Source organism: Schistocerca piceifrons, chromosome 1, assembly GCF_021461385.2.
Source record: "Schistocerca piceifrons isolate TAMUIC-IGC-003096 chromosome 1, iqSchPice1.1, whole genome shotgun sequence".
In the NCBI taxonomy this organism is placed as follows: Eukaryota; Metazoa; Arthropoda; class Insecta; order Orthoptera; family Acrididae; genus Schistocerca; species Schistocerca piceifrons.
The window spans coordinates 1,142,282,069-1,142,300,983 of record NC_060138.1 but is presented as its reverse complement, the minus strand read 5'-3'; the positions used below and the strand labels follow the sequence as shown (position 1 = coordinate 1,142,300,983).

At 33.6% G+C, this 18,915-nt stretch overlaps 1 protein-coding gene across 1 annotated transcript in view; it reads left to right on the top strand.

Moving 5' to 3' along the window:
- LOC124778564 (trypsin-like) overlaps positions 1–18,915 on the top strand; it is a 181,274-nt gene that overhangs the window by 24,368 nt on the left and 137,991 nt on the right. The window contains exon 4 of the mRNA XM_047253652.1: positions 17,503–17,661. Within this exon, the coding sequence (XP_047109608.1) occupies positions 17,503–17,661 (159 nt within the window). The remainder of the gene's footprint in view (positions 1–17,502; positions 17,662–18,915) is intronic.

Here is an 18,915-nt window from a genome sequence, read left to right as displayed (position 1 = left end):
ATAACCAGGAAGACACATTTCAAAAGTATTTTATTAATTAAAGTATTAATGAGTACTTTTCCATATTTTAGTCATTTCCAAAATGTGGGAGGTAAATTATTCATGAATCTGATTAAATAAGTTGGTATTAAAACATCTCATTACATAAGGTATAACTTTTGGATTATTAATAACAAAATCACTAAATTAAATGTTAACATTTTTGTTATTCCAACTTTTTCTTTGCAATAATTTTTATTTCCAGCTAATATTTCACCATGAATAATTGCTTATATATCTATCAAATCTCCAACATCATTCATCCAAATGTATTTAATTGGTTTTTCCATATATTCTTACCTATTATTTCATCTTCACTTGAATTTAAAATTACTGGAAATTTTTTTTTTAAATATATACATAGAGAATTTCTTTCATCAAATATTTATATTCCTTACCTATACTTGATTTTATTTTATTTCTGTTATAATCAGAATATAATTCACCTGAGTGATATAATATATCTAATTTGATATATCAACAGTATCAAATTCTGTATTCATATCATAGAGAGTAATCTGTTTTTGAATTAAAAGTTTCATTAATCCATCTGTTACGTTATATGTTTGTCACCAACTGCTAATTTATTAGAATCGAGTGCAACTGGTATTTTACCAACAAATTTAAATGTGCCGATCCAAAAATCGTATATTCGCTATTGTTGACATATTCTAGCATTTTTCACCTACATCTACTTTTTTCACATTTGAGGGTTGTTCTCACTTTTTTCTATCTTTAACCTCTACTTCACACTTATTTAATAAATCCCGTATTTCTGTTTCTCTTAATTTATATCATGCTGGGGAATTTCGTATTCTTTAATTCATGGTACACTATGATATTGTATCTTCAGTTGGTTTTAAGTTTTACCTGTTGTATCTTCTATTGTATCAATGAGGGGTTGATCTTATTTCTCATGTTCCTTTCTAGGTGGTTTTCTACAGTTTAAAATTCTACTTTTAATTGTTCCCTTATCCATCTGTTTCATCTAGCTCTTATAACAACTTCTCAATCATACACAAAATACATAGTAAGTCCTTTAAGGTGATCACATTTTGCAAACATGTAATAAGCATAACAAAATTAATATTTTAGTTTTTAAATTGCATATTGGTTTCTAATGAATTGTTATGTTTCATTTTTGTTTATATCTTTTATAAAAGCTTCTTATGTTTCACATGTTTTTACATATTTGTAATGTTGCTTAATACATTTTTATTTTTATGTATCTTTATACTTTCTTAATGTTTTTAGATCCTTTAGCACATTTTACACATTTTATAGCTATTGATGTATTTTTATAAGTTTTTAACGTTTTTATATATTTGAACGTTTTTATATGTTTTAACATTTTAATTCATTTTGTTATGCTCCTCAATTTTCTATGTTTTTATGTTTTTAATGTTTTTAAATATTTTGCTAAGCTTTCTACATTTTTATAAATTTGAACATTATTTCTGTATTTTTCATTATCAACTAAATTGTCATATCTGTTGTATCTTTTGTAAAAACTCCTAATTTATCATCATTGCATCATTTACTGCACATTTCTTTAAAGACAAAAAATTTAATACTGCCCTCAGCAAACCCATGATAAATATGTTATAGTTTTTTATCATCCTGTCCAAAAATGTTTAAAAATGCAAAACATTTCTTACTAATTATTTCTGTTTTTATGAATTTGTTTCAGCTAAATAACACTATGGATTCCTTTATATCTTTCTGTAGTAAAATATTCTCTAACATTATCTTGTTTTTCAAGTATAAAATAAAACAACTGAATTATCTTCACATTATCTAATGCTATAATATCTTCATTTTTCTTATTACAGTAAAATATTTTTAAAAAGTATTTTACACTTTATAATAAATTATGAATTTTTTGACTGATCTAACTTTTAGAATGAATAAATAATCATATACTTTATCTCAGTTTAACTATCCTGGCACTAAAATATGATTGTCAGTAGTTCATGTAATTTTTTCACATTCACTTGGTACAATTACAGCACACTGATTTGGTTGTGGTAAAAGCTAACCGTGTCTTTTAAAACGATTTCTCACGAATACTCATTTGTGGCACCCAACCAATTTCTTGATTATTGTGATAGCTACAGCAGTTTTGACTGCATTTCATTTATTATAATATTAATTTAATAATAATTGATGAGTCACATAATTCCATTAATTTATAATTATATTAAAGTTGCTTTGATAGCTTTCCAAACAACATTATTACCTCAAACTATTGTACCAACACATTATAAATTATATTGTGAAGGTGAAAGAATAGATAGTACCATTGGTCGATATAGTTTAAAAATAAAGAAAAATTAGTAAGACTAAAAGACTAATATACATATTATAGAAGATAAAATTTAAAATAAATTTATTGTTGAAAATGATGTTAAATTGTATGCAGATATAAAAGGTTAAATTGGAAGATTTTTAGGTTTTAATAATCAAATTATGCCAAATAACGAAACACTGTTCTAACAATTAGCCAAAATATAATTCCTTTTGAATTAATTAATATTAATGTTAATTCATCTCATCGAATCTTTAGAAAATAAAACAATTTTTCTCATTGTGAAAAAGGTTTTTCTGCTCCTTTTAAACCAGAACTAATATTTGGCGCTGCAATTATTTATGAAACGTCTTTTCTTTTATTTGTTCCTATTCTTAACCAATTTCTATTCTAAGAAATAACTATAAATGATGGAACTGATAATTTGAATGATTTCAATGCTGCTACTCACAGATATTTTAGAAATGTATTTATAAATTTTAATCTCGTTATTATGCGTAATTTTCTTTGCTTTAGGTTTAGTTTTAGCACTTTAAATTTAAGTATAACCAATCGTTAAGCTGTTCAATAAAATTTGGGGCGTTTAGCCACATAAATTCGACTTTTTCTTCTAATATTTGGGCTGAATATCGTCCAGCCATCTTCAGAGTTAGGCAAGGTGACTGACGCTCCAGCACTTGTGCCATAGATGCACAAAGCGCCAGAGACGTTGATCTATGGCAAAGAGATAAGATATGTGCATGGAATTAGATCTGTGGCTAGATGATGACACATTGAGACTTGCAGTGTATCGAAAACAGATCCATATCCATTTATATTTACATGCAAATAGCTCCCACCATCCTTTGCAGATGATGAGTGTACTTAGAACCCTGGTACTCAGAGCAGACGTCATTGCTGTAGAGATCAGTCTGGTGGATGCACTTCTACACATGAGAAATGTTTCTGAGGCCAACAGGTACTCTCCACAGCAGATATGTAAGGCACTACAAAAGAAACCAACAGTAGGTTTTAGAAAGTTAAAATGCAAGGCTTTTCTGTCATACTTGGGAAACCTATCGTCAAAAATAGGACGGATCCTCAGTGAACACAAAGCGAAAGTCATTTTTCGCCCTTCACCGAAGACAGCAGCACTCCTGGGTTCCGTTAAAGACGATTTGGTGCTTCAGAAGCCTAGGATTTCAAGTGTGGGCGTTCATATGTTGAACAGACGACATGTACAATCCAGGAGAGATGCACAAAGCACTCAGCTCTTACAGGCTAATAAATTTGCAGTGGCAGAGCACTGTATAGACAATGGGCACTCTATAGTGTATGATAACGTTGAAATTTTAGCCTCAACTCCATCTTTCTGTGACTCAGTAGTGAAAGAAGCAATTGAAATACGGTTGGCGACCAGTTTATTTAATAGGGATGGTGGCTTCAGCTTGGAAAGATGATGGAATCCGGCAATTCCTGTAATAATCTCACAAAGATGTCGTGACAGTGCAGCCCTTTGCAATACATTGATATCACCATGTGGATCAAGTGTGCAGCCATAGATCTAATTCGATGCATATGTCACACCTCTCCAATCAGCGTCTCTGGCGCCTTGTGTATCTGGGCCACATGCACAGTTGAGTGGTCTGTGGGATTTAAAGGATGGAGCAAGTGCTGGACCGTCAGTCACCTAGGCTCACCCTGAACATGGCTGGATGATGTTGAGCCGAAATATTAGAAGAAGTCGAATTTATGTGGCTGCACCTTCCATATTTTATGGAACAGTTAATCGATTGCTTGTACTTTATTTTGAAATGCTAAAACTAAACCTAAAGCAATGAAAATTAAATTAAATACGGAAGAATTAAATAATATTGATAATATTGCAACTGATACTCAAAAAAGAAAGAAAGAAAGATCAAAATATTGCTGGAAATTGACTTATAACATTTGGTATTCCGACATGTTCTGGATGAGTAGAACGTGATGGTGGATTTTTGCTATTATTATTAGCTGCATTAGCACATTTAGCTGCTGCCAGTACATTAGCAAAAAGAATAATTGGAAAAAAACCAAAAATGAGTATCTGTTTCAGTTTCTTGAGGAAGGGATTTCTATACTAAAATATAAATGACTCAAAAAGTTGGTATATTTCTTAAAAGTAACTTAACTGTAAATGTACTTTGCGATATTGTAAATTAGAAAAATTTTATGGACATCATATATTAAAAATAAACATAATTTAATTGTATGTTCAGTTAAATGCTTAATAAGAAAAACGAATCAAACGCTAATTTGGTAATGATTGCCTTATTCTAAAATTGAAAACGATAATGGAGTTTTTAAAAATGATGAACTAAACCATTATGTGAATATTTACTTTCTATACCAATTTTGTTTTGTGGAAACAAAAAAAGATAACAAACCGAAAATTTCAAAATTTTTTTACTGTCTTTTGAGACTAACAATTTCTAGAATGCTGGAAAGCCAATAATTATGAAAACTGTGTGACAAAATTTTAAATTATGTAACAGTTCGAAAATAAATTTTAATTTATGTTGTATATATAAACCGCAGACAACTAATGAATTTTGTCATCAAACTGAAAAATATATACTTCCTACAGAAAAACACTAAGTTAAAAAAATCAGAAAAAGGGAACAAGATATTAAAAAAGGCCATTTTTCAAATTTATGATTCTGGATAGACATTAAATAGAATAAAGATAGTCATCTTATATTAATTAACAAGAAAAATAAAAGAACAAATTAGCTTGTAATAATGTAAAAATTATGATCAAAAACATTTTCAGTAGTCTACAAATTGCCAGTACTTCATTTCGAAAATAAAAATAATGAAAATCCACAAAAGGATACTGAATATAAAACAGTAGATTCGTTATTGGTGAAAAATTAAAGATTTTGGGTTACCACACATAAGTGATGATATTCGAAGATTTGTGACAAAAATTAATTCACCTATTAGCATATATTCATTTGGCATAAAATATCAATTATATCATTATAAACAACATACACAATAAAAGAAACTAATATTTATTTATTATATTTTAAAAATGGAATTAATTCTTACAACTCTTGGATAAAAGTTTTTAATCGACAGATTGTAACACAGCTCTTGAAATATATTGGATCAAAAATTGTCATACGTATTTATACTTTAATAATATAGAATATTTAGATACTTACTCAAAATTGTGTAATTATTGAGTTGGTCAAAAGAGAACTAAATGAAAAAGGTCAGTACATAACCTTAAAAATTTTAAGTTTATCCTAAAGTTCCTTTTGTTATTTTTGCAGATGTTGAATGTTTATTATTAAATGGATATCTGTCATCCAAATCCAAAAAGATTGTCTACTATGAAATGTCGAACACATTAACCATGTGGTTTCAATTGTTGATTAAATATATCAGTGAATACTATAAGAATCGAATTATATAAGGAGGGTCTAAATGTAATAAAAGTTTGTAGTATCCATGAAAAATAAGTTTAAAAATTGGTGCCATTTATTGTTAATTGAGGAAATGAAACAACTGACAAATGAAGAAGAATCTAGGCAAGATAAATCGATAAAATATTCTTATTCTGCAAATTATTATGATGAACATCAGTTATGTGATAATGCTAAAACTAACACATTGTGATTTAATATTGATTTATTTGTATTACTTTGTCAGGTGATGATTCTCATTTATTTGCAAATGTCCTTGGTAACAATGGAAAATGTATTGATTTAACACTAAATAATGAACATAGATATATTAGTTTTCAAAAATCTGAAAATGATATTTATTGATAGATTTAAAATTTAAGCTTGAAGTCTTGAGAAGCTTGCTTCAAGTTTAAAAACCAATCAAATGGAAAATATTAGGGTGATTTTTTCACATGGATACCTAAAAAATGTAGAAACAAAAAAGGAGTTTATCCTTATGATTATATGAATAATTGGGAACAATTTGAAGAAACACATATTCCAGCAAAACAGATATTTTATAATAAATTAAAGACTATAAAGTAAGTAATGTAGGTTATAAATGTGTAGAATCATTTTGGTAAACATTGTTGGATAAAAAATAAACTAGAATACTGTCTTATATAACTCAAAATTGATGTTTCGTCTTAGGCTGGTGTTTTAGAAATTTTAGAAACTTTTTTGAAGATGTATATGGTTTAGATCCATCTTGGTATTTTACATTACCTGTTTTCTATTGGGTGCAATATTATAACTGACTAACCACTTAAATTATTAGACAAATGCGATATGATTCTAGTAGTTGGAAAAGGAGTAGAAGGTCGTGTTGTAAATGACATGGTGAATCAAATACTAAGCAAATGAATAATTTTGAAAAAAACAATATCTTGCATTTTTTAGTTTATTTAGATGAAAATAATCTATATAGGTATACTATGAGTCGATATATACCTTATGGCGAATTTGATTGAACTGGACCAAAAAATTATGGTTCTAAAAACCGAAGTGCAATTTTAGATCCTTCTAAACATAAGTTATATTTACAAAGTCGATTTACGATATCAAAAAGAATTATGTGATTTATGAAATAATTTACCTTTAGCATCTGAAACTCAAATTGTACCAAGAACTAATGCAAAAAATTAACTACTTCAGATAATAAATATTATTATGTAATTCATTATATAAATATTAAATAGTAGCTCTCTTAGGAATGAAGATAACGAAAACTGATAAGCAAAAGATGAATTTCTAGAAGAGTCTTATAAATTCTGGTTAATTTGGTACTCAGAAAAACATTGCAAGATATAGGAAACGGAGAAGACAAAAATTAGTTGAAAATGCAAAAAAATGCGAGATATTGATAGCAAAGCAAATTTTGAAAAAAGTAACGAATATTAGTTGCTCTTGGAGTGACAGAAACTAAAATTTTCTTTAATAAACCTATTTATATTGCAGTGACTATAGTTCTAATCCAAAGAAATAAGGTATGATTTTTATTATAATGTTATGAAACTTAAATTTGGACAAAAGACGAACTTTTTTATCAATATACTGATAGTGACATTGTACAAAAACTTAAATATTTTATAAAGATATAATACCAATTAATGATTTTGTTGATACTTTTGATTATTCAGAATGTTCTATTTATAATATACCTCGAGTAAATAAAAAGTATTAGAAAACTGAAAGATGAATGTGAAGGAAAAATATTGGTAGAACTTTGTGATTCAAGAGCACAAATGTATGCTTGTATAGTTGATGAGCAGAGGAGAATAAATCAAAAGTGGAAACAAAATGTCATGTTAGAATTAAAATATCAGTAATATTGTTTATAAAAACAAAATACATTATAAGATTGTTGCCAAAAATAAAATATATTACCAAGATTGCTTTTTTAATAATAATGAACAATCGAGAACTATAAATTTAATGCAAAAAGAGAAACATGAAGTCAATTTAGTTGAAGTCAGTAAAAAGTATCTACATTTTCAAGATAATATGAGCTACATTTTAGAAAATATAATACTTTTCTGGATGTTCATTATTTAGTTAAAATTTTATAAATATTTTTTCTAAATACAACCATTCTTCAAATAGTCATATTTAGTATGTAAAATGTAAAAAATTTAGTGATGTAATACATCCAAATCGAATAACAGCAAACTTGTAACAAACATTTGAAAGTGTTTGTTCAGTCTGTACAACTAAGAAAACTAGGTTAATTAAAAAGTATTGTAGGTGCTGGAGAAGTCTGATAATAATATTCGAGAAGAAATAATTAATGTATTACATAAATGGGTGAGTAAAAATTTTACAAGACGATAAATTATTTTTTTTGGTGTAGATCATTTGTGGCCACTGGATTTTGTAGAAATGTATCAAAGAAATTTAAAAGGAATTTCAAAAATAAATAAGGTATAAAATATTTATCAACCATAATAAATGGATTTTAAAAATTCCTTAGGCAATTCCAGTTAAGGATAAAACATATAAAAATACAGCTCATAGTTTTGAAAAAATTTAAAGGAAAGATATCTTTTACAAAGACGTAATGGAAAAGAATTTTATATTAAAGGTTTTCGAGAACTTATGAAAAAATACAAAATTATTCATTATTCAACTTATACAGAAATAAAAGCATTGTATTTGATAGATTTAATAGGATTTAAGAAAAGAAAAGATATTAATTTGACTTACACAGTAATTATAAATGGATGGATATAGTTAAAAAGCAAGTTGATGAATATTATAACATGAAATATTCAACAATGAAAATTAAACCAAACATGTAAACAAAGAAAATCAAGAACGATTATCACAAACTGTTTATGTTACAAATTTTGAAGAGTCTAAGCTTTGTAGGCGATAAAGTAAGAATCAGGACATTAATAGGCATTTTTTAAAGAGGCTATGTAGTTAATTGGTCAACAGAAATTTTCGACAATGGAAAAGTCATTCGTTCTAATCCAAACATATAAAAAGAAAATAGTTTAGATAGAGAAAGAAATTTTTTATATTTAAGAATTGTAAAAGACAAAGTTTTCAGATATTATCTTACACAAAAATTAAATAAACAAAAGATGATACAGCTTTCGTAAAATGGATTGGTTTTGATAATTATCATAATAGTTTTGAATCGAAGAATAATGTTATAATATACAATTAAAATGTTATTAACAGTTATTATTAAATTTCATTTGGCATAATTTTTAAGTTGTTGATTGACTCCAATTACTAAAAAAAATTATTTTCATTTTTTAACTATTGCTTCTTCTAGGAAATACTTATCTATGTAAGTGGAAGTTGTCAAATCGAAAAAAATGTAGGATTAATAAATCGATTAATATTTTTACTTCACAGAAATATTCAAAAGATTGTTACAGAACAATGTTTATAGCTTGATTAAATTAATATCATTCAAATAAATACAATAAAAATGGAATTCTCTTTTTCTGGAAAACACAGCCCTAAATTTCAAATATTATTATAAGCAATTTTTAAATTGAATTTGGAATAAAGAATATTCAAAAACGTTATTGGCATTTAAAAATGTTGAGTACATTAAAAAATAATGATGAAAAGATGAATTCAAAAAATGGATAAATTTTCAAGATATTCTAGATTGAAATTGTTTTATAAGTCTCCATCATCTAAAGTAACTATTGAAATAAATGAAAAAAATTTGTTCTAGAATATATCAAAAATAAGAAAATTCTAGCATTTCTTAATTCTGTTGAAGGATTTATTCTATGTATATGGCTATGTTTAAAGTTTTGGAAGAGTTAGAAAATTCAGACATAAAAATATTTTAAAACAAACATCAAATGTGTTATTTAATAAATCTATGAGAAAGTGAATTATTACATACACATTTGATGTTGAGAATCATGATAAACAATTTTCCAATTTTTTTTAGTTTTATGGTTTTAAAAGAAGATTGTGGTGGTTGGTAAGACAGCTTTGGAATCAAAGAACATATAATTGATAAATATTTTAATGGAAAACATAGTAAACTACATGTGAATTTTGCAAGAAATAAAAAAAAATTGTATTCATTATTGAAATTAAATTAGTTTTGTTCAGTTATCAGTTCCAGAAACTTGTGTATTTCTTTGATGTGTTCATCAGGTAGCTGGCTGTTGTCCTTCAGATTTTGTTCTATGATTTTTATTGTTTCTGCTATTGGAATATTAGAGTACATGTTTTCTATGTCAAAAGAGAGTAGAGTAGCTGTGTCTGGGATTTTTATATCATTTATAAGTTTATTAATTGTGAGTTGTTGCTTGTAGTACTGTCATCTTCTATTTTATAAGTTTCTGTTAGTAATATCAACATGATCCCTTTAAGTTTGTAAGTGGGAGCTTCTTTTAAGTAGCTTCTTTTAAGTTTAAAATATGTCATACTCGGATATTTGGTTTATGGATTTTTGGTTGGCATTAGAGAGTGGGTGCTGTAGGATCGTTCTGTATTAATTTACCTTTTTCTCTGTCATCCAGTGTGTAGTCTATATTTTTAACATATTCTTTACCTTGGCCTGAAATCTGTTTGTTGTGTCTGATTTCAATTTTTTAATATTATTTTGTGAAATGAGCTCTTGTGCATTGTCAATGTATTGCTGTTTGGGCATAAGAACTACTATATTTCCTTTGTATGCTTTAGTAATAATGATGTTTTCATTTTGGAGTTTGTTTCTGAGTTTTATGAGTGTTTCAGATTCTGTGTTTTTACTTTTTATGTCAGTTTGCGTTTTTGTATCTGTAATATTTTTAAGTATTTCTTTTCTTATCAATTCCCTTGTTAGCCCAGTGTTTACATTGCTGTTTTGACTTTTCTCCTCACGCTTTAGAATGGCTTCTTATTGTATTATGAGGTTTTCTGTATATTCTTCATCTACTTTTGTATTCATGTTATATTTCAGTCCTTTTTCTAAGAGCTCTTTTCCTTCATTGTTGAGTTGTGTGTCTGTGAGATTCATCAAACGTGGATAAAATTTGTGTGTGTGTGTTTTAGTTGTTTATTGTTAAGTTTCTTTGTTGTGTTTGTTGTCTCATCAGCTGTGTTATCTTTTTCTTATGTTTTTCTTCATTTTCTTTCAAAACAGTGCCAGTGTAACTTTCAACCTTTCTGACCAGATCAGAAGAAACAGCAGGAGTGTTAATGTTATCTGGAAGTTGTACATCTGTATTATATAGTTTTAGAGATAAAGTTTGTTTTTTCGAGTGTAGAGCTTTGATTTCGTATTTTAGCCAAACTTTCTGAGCTGTTTCATTCGTTTTTATAGAACTAGACGAACTGTTTTTAATATTTACATGGATATAGTTAGGTAGAAGGTTACTGGATTTACAGGTATTGTTGAACTTTATGTGTTCCATGGTTTTATGGATGTTGAGATGTAGTCTTCTGAATCTGTGGTAGAGACCAACTGGAAATGCCTCGCAAGGCTTGTATAAGACGTTTCTTGTAATGGTCATTTTCGAAGCAGCTGTATATAAATTGCAGTTGTTTCAAAGAAAATGCCTTTTTTGCATGCTGCACATCGAAATTTTTATTTTTAATTGTGCACCCAGACGCGTTTCGCCTTTTTTATAAGGCATCTTCAGTGGGTGTCCTGAAATATTACATGATTTGTCCATTTTTACACGTAGATTATTTTTCACATCTAGGTTATAGATTTAAAAACAGTTCCTTCGCGTTTTTTATAAAATGGAAAGGTACTTACAGGTAACTTCTAGTTCATTCTATCCAAGCAAACTGCTTTTTCTCATCTGGCAACCAGGTGGACATCTTACAGTTCACTTTCAGTTCACTCTTTAGGTTACACATCACTGTAACTGCCATCTTTTTAATACAGAGTTTCATTTATTTTTCTAAGTGTTACCAACATTCTCAGTTTCCTGGAAAAACAGGACAGCTGGGAGCTGTGACAGAAGTGACATCAGACTTTAATGCTGGGCAGAATACAAGTTTGTCTGAACACACAATGCGCCAAACACTCCAAACGACGGGTCTCTGCAGCCGATGACCCATGCATGTGCCAATGTTAACACCACAACATCGCACCTGCGACTGAAATGAGAACATGACTATCGGCTCTGGACGTTGGCGCAGTGGCAGAGTGTTGCATGGTCTGACGAAACCCGATATCTTCTTCATCGTGTCGATAGGAGAGGGTGAGTCCGTCGTCTTCCAGGGGAACAGCTTCTTGACGCTCAGACTGCAGGACAGACATAATCTGCCGGTGGCTCTATTATGCTCCGGCGAATATTCATGTGTGCATCCATGGGTCCAGTGGAGCTCGTGCAAGACCCCATGACGGCCAAGCAGTATCGTACACTGGTTGCAGACCACGTACAACCCTTCATGACGATCATGTTTCTCGAGGGCAATGGCATTTTTCAGTAAGAAAATGAGCCTTGTCACAAAGCAAGGAATGTAACGCAGTCGTTCGAGCAACACTATGGCGAGTTCCAATTGATGTGCCCCCTTCCCCAAATCACCAGATCTTAACCTGATCGAGCACATTTGGGATGTGATTGAAAGTGGCGTCAGAGGTCATCGTGCACGTCCTCGGAATTACGGGAATTAGGTGACTGGCTGTGCTAATGAGGTGCAACTCCCCCCAGCCACTTACCAAGGTCTCATTGCTTCAATGCGGTTAAAGGCGCTGCAGTCTGGAACCGCAGGACCGCTACGGTCGCAGGTTCGAATCCTGCCTCGGGCATGGATGTTTGTGCTGTTCTTAGGTTAGTTAGGTTTAACTAGTTCTAAGTTCTAGAGGACTAATGACCTCAGAAGTTGAGTCCCATAGTGCTCAGAGCCATTTTTTTTGTTATTCTTTTCTATTTTTCACCCACTTTAGACCTGAAGCCTTCCATTATTTAGCGTTTTACTTTCGGTTTTTTTAGAGGCTATTGTCTTGACACTCTTATTTTTACAAATGTGACGTAAAGTAATACAGGAGGCAGGCGACCATTGTTACAATTATCAGTAGTCCGCTAATGTTTGTTTCAAGTACTACTGGAACATTGTATCTACTTGTCTGTATACTTAGCTGGGTGGTAACATGCTTGCCTTCCCTGCAATCGGTCCCGGGTTCGATTCCCGGCCTGGTTGGAGATTTTCTCCGCTCGTGGACTGGGTGTTCTGTTCTCCTCATCATCATTTCATCCTCATCACTGGCACACGTCGCCCAATGTGGCGTCGACTGCAATAAGACTTGCACTTAGCGGCTGAAGTTCCCAGGATGGGGCCTCCCGGCCAACAATTCCATACACTCATTTCATTTCATACTGTATCTACGCGTAATAATAGCTCCTGCATATCTGATGATGGACAAATTCCAAAACGCGTCATATGAGGAATATCTGATGTTTGACTTTCACCATCGCGACCCAGTTAGTCTGAATCCAGAACTATTAATTATTACTCTTATTTTCGCTCTTTTCAAACTCTAATTTCTTTTGCTATTGCGGTTTTGCTGTTATGGGCGTATTTAATGTACTTTATCAGACAAACTCCAGATTTCTCTCCCCATTGTATGTACGTGTTGTTGTCGCTACATTATTTATTTCGTTGCCTACTTGTTTAGACTGGCGCGCAGTTCGACGCAACGATCACAGTCCAACACAGATCTTTAATCTGCCAGGAAGTTTCACTACAGAGAGCTATACCGACGGAAAAAATCTGAAGTAGCAAGGAGTTGTGCAAAATAAACGAAAGTTGGCAGGTGTGTTTCTACATCTGAAAGATAGTGTCTATTCAAATTTCGCCTCAGTCGCGTAAGAAGGCGCTAGTAGTACCACTATGAGGATGCAAATCAAGTTTGCTCTAAACACATGCTGTAACGGTCGTGAGCGTTAGTTACCTTTGAGACTGGACATGGTGAGATGATGTTAGGAAAGAGTGCCTTCAAGACGACAAAGAAGCCATTATCAACATCTCACTGAGCCTGAGAGAGGCCGCGTAATAGGGCTATGAGAAGCTGAATGTTTCTTCTTTGATATTGCAAATGTTCAAATGTGTGTGAAATCTTATGGGACTTAACTGCTAAGGTCATCAGTCCCTAAGCTTACACACTACTTAACCTAAATTATCCGAAGGACGAACACACACACCTATGCCCGAGGGAGGACTCGAACCTCCGCCGCGACCAGCCGCACTCGAAATTGCAGAAAGACTTGGCAGGAATGTGGCCATTGTACATGGTTGTTGGTAGCGATGGTCACGAGAATGTTTGGTCGCAAGACGACCAGGCTTCAGCGGCCACGTGGGAAGACTATCATGTTCAGCGTATGTTTCTTACGCATCGTAGTGCATATGCTGCAGCAATTTGTGCAGAATTTGGTACCACAGTGATACAACGAACTGTTACAAATCTATTACTTCAAGAGCAGTTCCGAGCCAGATAATCTGTATCGGGCATTCCACTGGCCCCTGAGCACCTCCATTTGCGACTAGAATGATGTCAAGTGAGATCTCATTGAAGGGCAGGGTGGAGCTCAGTTGTGCTTTCTGATGAAAGCTGGTTCTATCTTAGTGCCAGTGGTGATAGTATGTTGGTTAAAAGAAAGGCAATTGAGGGCCTCCAACCAACCTATCTGCATGCTGGATATACTGGATCTACACCTGGAGTTATGGTCTGGAGTGCAATTTCGCATGACAGCAGGAGCATTTTCGTGGTTATCCCACGCACACTTATTGCACTTACGTCAGTCTGGTCATTCATGTAGTTGTGTTGCCATTTATGAAGAACATTCCAGGGGGTGTTTTACAACAGGATAACGCTCGTCCACAGACAGCTGTTGTAACCCAGCATGCTCCACAGTGTCGACGTGTTGCCTTGTCCTGCTCGATCACCTGATCTTTCTACGATCGAGCACATAAGGGACATCATTGGATGACACCTCCAGCCTCATCCATAAACAGCTTTAACCGTCCTTGTATTGACTGACGAAGTGCAACAGTCATGGAAATACGTCCCATATACTGACATCCTGTAAAACACAATGCATGAACCTTTGCACGCTTGCATTCAACATTCTGGCGTTTAAACCAATTACTAATGTACCGGCATTTCACATTTGCAATGGTTTATCTCGCACTTATGTTAACCTGTGATCTTGCAATGTAAATCACTTAAGTATGTTACCTAGAGAAATGTAATCCAGAAATATTATTTCTCTACATTAATTATATTTTGGTGTTGCGATTTTTTTCGCCAGCGCGTTTACCTCCTTCAGTTCGATCATTACGAGTATCCCTCAGTCATGTGAATACGTCTTTGTCACATAGACGGGATGTGTGTAATAGGTTTGTCAGTGATGTCTGAAATATACAAAAATGATTTTGTCCACTCTATGTGCAGGTATCTGCAAAGAATGCAGATTTAAAATACTTTGGTAAAAGACTGATGATGCCAGCTGAATGACTGGGAATCAGTTCCACAGAAAAAGTGTAGAGCGTTGGATGTTGAAATTTTGCTGTCAAAGAACAAAGCATCTATCCTAAGTAGACGAATACCATTGTAACCACTGTTAACAATGAGGTATTATAGAAACATAGCTTATTCGAGAAGCTGAACTTCAACCGTGCTTGCCACCAAAATAGAGCAGGTCTATATTTCATAAGCAACTTTTGTTTAAAGAAATGAACACACCGCCAGTTGGCTGCATTGTTCATTATCTAATTACGCCCCATGTTTCTGTCTTGTATGCCATTTTCAAGTGACTGAGTTTATTTCATTAACATATATTGTAGGACATCAAGCTCAAAATTGGCCATAATTTAAGAAAAATATTCGCTCCCCACGAATGATATCGAAGTGACATCGTGGACAAGTTATAGTGCATTACAGAAAACGGAACTCAGTGGCAGCTAATACTATTTTCGATTAGAAAAGGTTGGTGGGTACAACTGAAGTTTGAGAAGCATAGTTACATTAGCCAAGCTACTTCTTACATAATTCAGAAGAGTCGAACAGAAGCTTTCTTGTCCTGTAGAAAGAAAGTAGTGTAGATATATACATCGATGAGCAGTTATACGGCCTATGATTACTACTAAAGACATCATTAAAGCACTGAACGGCTGGGCTACGGCGACCATTACCGTGTAGTTAGTACATGGTGGAGAAGGAGTTACCCGTAATTTTCTGAGAGCAACTTGAGAAAGATTAGAAAAGATGAAAATGTAAAAGTCGATGGCCAGAACTAAGCTTGAACCCCCCATTACGCATGTAGATTCAAAATGATTCAAATGGCTCTGAGCACTATGGGACTTAACTTCTGAGGTCATCATTCCCCTAGAACTTAGAACTACTTAAACCTAACTAACCTAAGGACATCCCACATATCCGTGCCCGAGGCAGGATTCGAACCTGCGACCGTAGCGGTCGCGCGGTTCCAGACTGTAGCGCCTAGAACCGCTCGTCCACTCCGGCCGGTTCAAAAAATGGCTCTGAGCACTATGGGACTTAACATCTGAGGTCATCAGTCCACTAGAACTTAGAACTACTTAAACCTAACTAACCTAAGGACATCACACTCATCCATGCCCGAGGCAGGATTAGAACCTGCGACTGTAGCGGTCGCGCGGTTCCAGACTGACGCGCCTAGAACCGGTCGGCCACACCGGTCGGCACTCCGGCCAGCTTGCACATGTAGATGCAACATTCCCAACCAATGGTGAAATTGCGATACTATTGCAACTCCCTTGTAATCGACTACTTTGCGGTATTCTTTAAATTTGCTGGCATTTTACAGCGAACTCACTGGACTACTTCCGTTAACATTATGCCAATCACATCGTTATCTCATTCTGTGTCGTTACTTCCTCTGCTCAAAGCACTGCGCCTGGTATTTCTCAAATAGGATACTTTCTGGGAGCGAAAATTTCTCTAATTTCTCTACCCTGCCCTTCAATGAGAAAATTTGTCAAGGAAAAAGCGTAACTCAGGCGCTAATTGAAATTAAGGACAGACTTTAGACATGTCTGCAGACTTTACAGAAAAAATCTATGCCGCGTTTGAATTTCATAATTTGTACGTGGTTACTGTAGGAGGTAAGACTTTAAACTTCATACAAATGTGGGTTAAATACTGACCAAAAAAATCTGGAGCTTTGCATAGTAAACGAAAATGCGGTATGAAATTTAAGAGCACCCAGTCGCCGAGGAAGATATTTTGGTACTCAACGAAAATAAAAACTATTTCAATGAGTTCAATAACTTTCGAAATTACTTCCTGTGTTTCAAATTGTTTCTGGATGCAAAACTTTCGTTCTGTTTCGAAAACATTCACCTAATCTGATTCTAATAAAAATTAGAAACAGCTACCTTCCAATACTTGGAGAAATTATATACAAGTATTACATACGTGAAGTGTCAGTGATAGACTTTAAAGCTATTTTCTGTCACTGTGGAGAGTGGAGCACTCTCTGCAGAGATACAACAATGTTGCAGCTTCAGACCTTAAATGTGAGATGAGTCCTAATTTAAATTAGATAGTAATTCATGATGTTCTTATTATTTATTTCTGTGTTGTGTTAAAATATTGAGCTCTTCTGATGGTGGGCCTATTATAGACATTCACATCATATATTTTTGTGCTTAAATACTGGGTTTTGAAAACTGGAACATACTAGCGTAACTCTAGTGTAAGAAAAGACTGTTCTTTTTTCACAGTACTTTGGAGAGATTCAAGATGGCCTGCGCAAAGTGGACATACACATATGGCAGCAGTGGCTGTGTGAGTCCGTGTGGCATGACATCAATTACAACGTCCACCCTACACAGATCTGTGCAATTCGTTTCAAGAATAACAAGCACTACGACGCCTGCACTGTAAGTAAACGACGAGCTGGTGGTGAAAAGTATGCCGGTGCGAGGAAGGGCCTTTTTTCTGCCTCTTACAGAGTGGGGGAGTTGTTGTACCTGGAGGATAGTGTGCCTAGGAACATACGATGTTTCCTAATCAGTGTTTCAATCTAGCGACTGATTTTAGAATCACATGAAGGAGGATAGTGTATCTAGGAACACTTGATGTTTCCTGGTCAGTGTTTCAATCTCGCGACTGATTTTAGAATCACGTGAAGGAACGGGCTCTAGAAACTGCCATAAGCAGTTTGTGGGACTGGCTACTGTTTTATTGTTGAGAGACGTAAGGTTCTGTTTTGTGTAGCTTTTGTAAATTATACGAGTTGTGCATATTTAAGTGTTCTTTAGTATATTAAATCTATCTGGAGGATACTGTAAATTCTTCTGTTACAGAGTTTCATGGAGAGTAAAATTCCTTACTTATTTAATACTAGTTGCATGGCGTGTGGATCGTTAAGCCACACTTTGTCAGTTGTGCTCCGTCTTGTTTCCTGAAAAATAAGAAGGTCTTCAAACATGGAACACGTGTTATTTGCAAACGGGTCGACGCCCAACACTGCACTTCCCTCATCATCGCACTAGGTCTGTATCCGGGGGCGCCGAGTGGTGATGCTGGAAGGGGAAGGGGAGAGAGGAAATAAAGGCAGCACCCAGCAGGTAGCTCGTGGGTTGCATGCACCTGGAAAACCCATTGTGTTTGTTGTTTTAACAGTGGAAGCAAACTGTTGTGTCAGTGTGCACACTCTATGAGAAAACAGGGATGTGGGAACCTGAAGAGGGCAACTGTGACTGGAGGCACAGCAGGGATGTGGCCCGAGGAGCTGGCTGAGGATAAAAATCTTGCAACAAGAACTGGGTAGCACTGACAGCAACCACCTCATAATCGTTAACTCTGCCAGCTGTGATAAGATGGACACAGTCAGAGAGCAGACCATGTGTAACTGAGATGCTTTGACACTACCTATATTTGTCCGGTATCAGGCTGAAGACTAGTTGGGCTTCCTTTGCGCACTCAAAGACACTGTGAAATAAAACATCATCATCAAATGCCTTGACAATGACGCTCTACTAGAGGTTCGAATGGACTCTGCGCTGACTATGAGGCTTTCAAGCCTCTCTGCAGCCAATACATTGTTCTAGGACGAGAGAAGGTGCAACCAAAGAAGAAAATGGCAGCAATCAAGGTGCTCTTCAGAGGAATACCATGGCTTTGAAATAGAT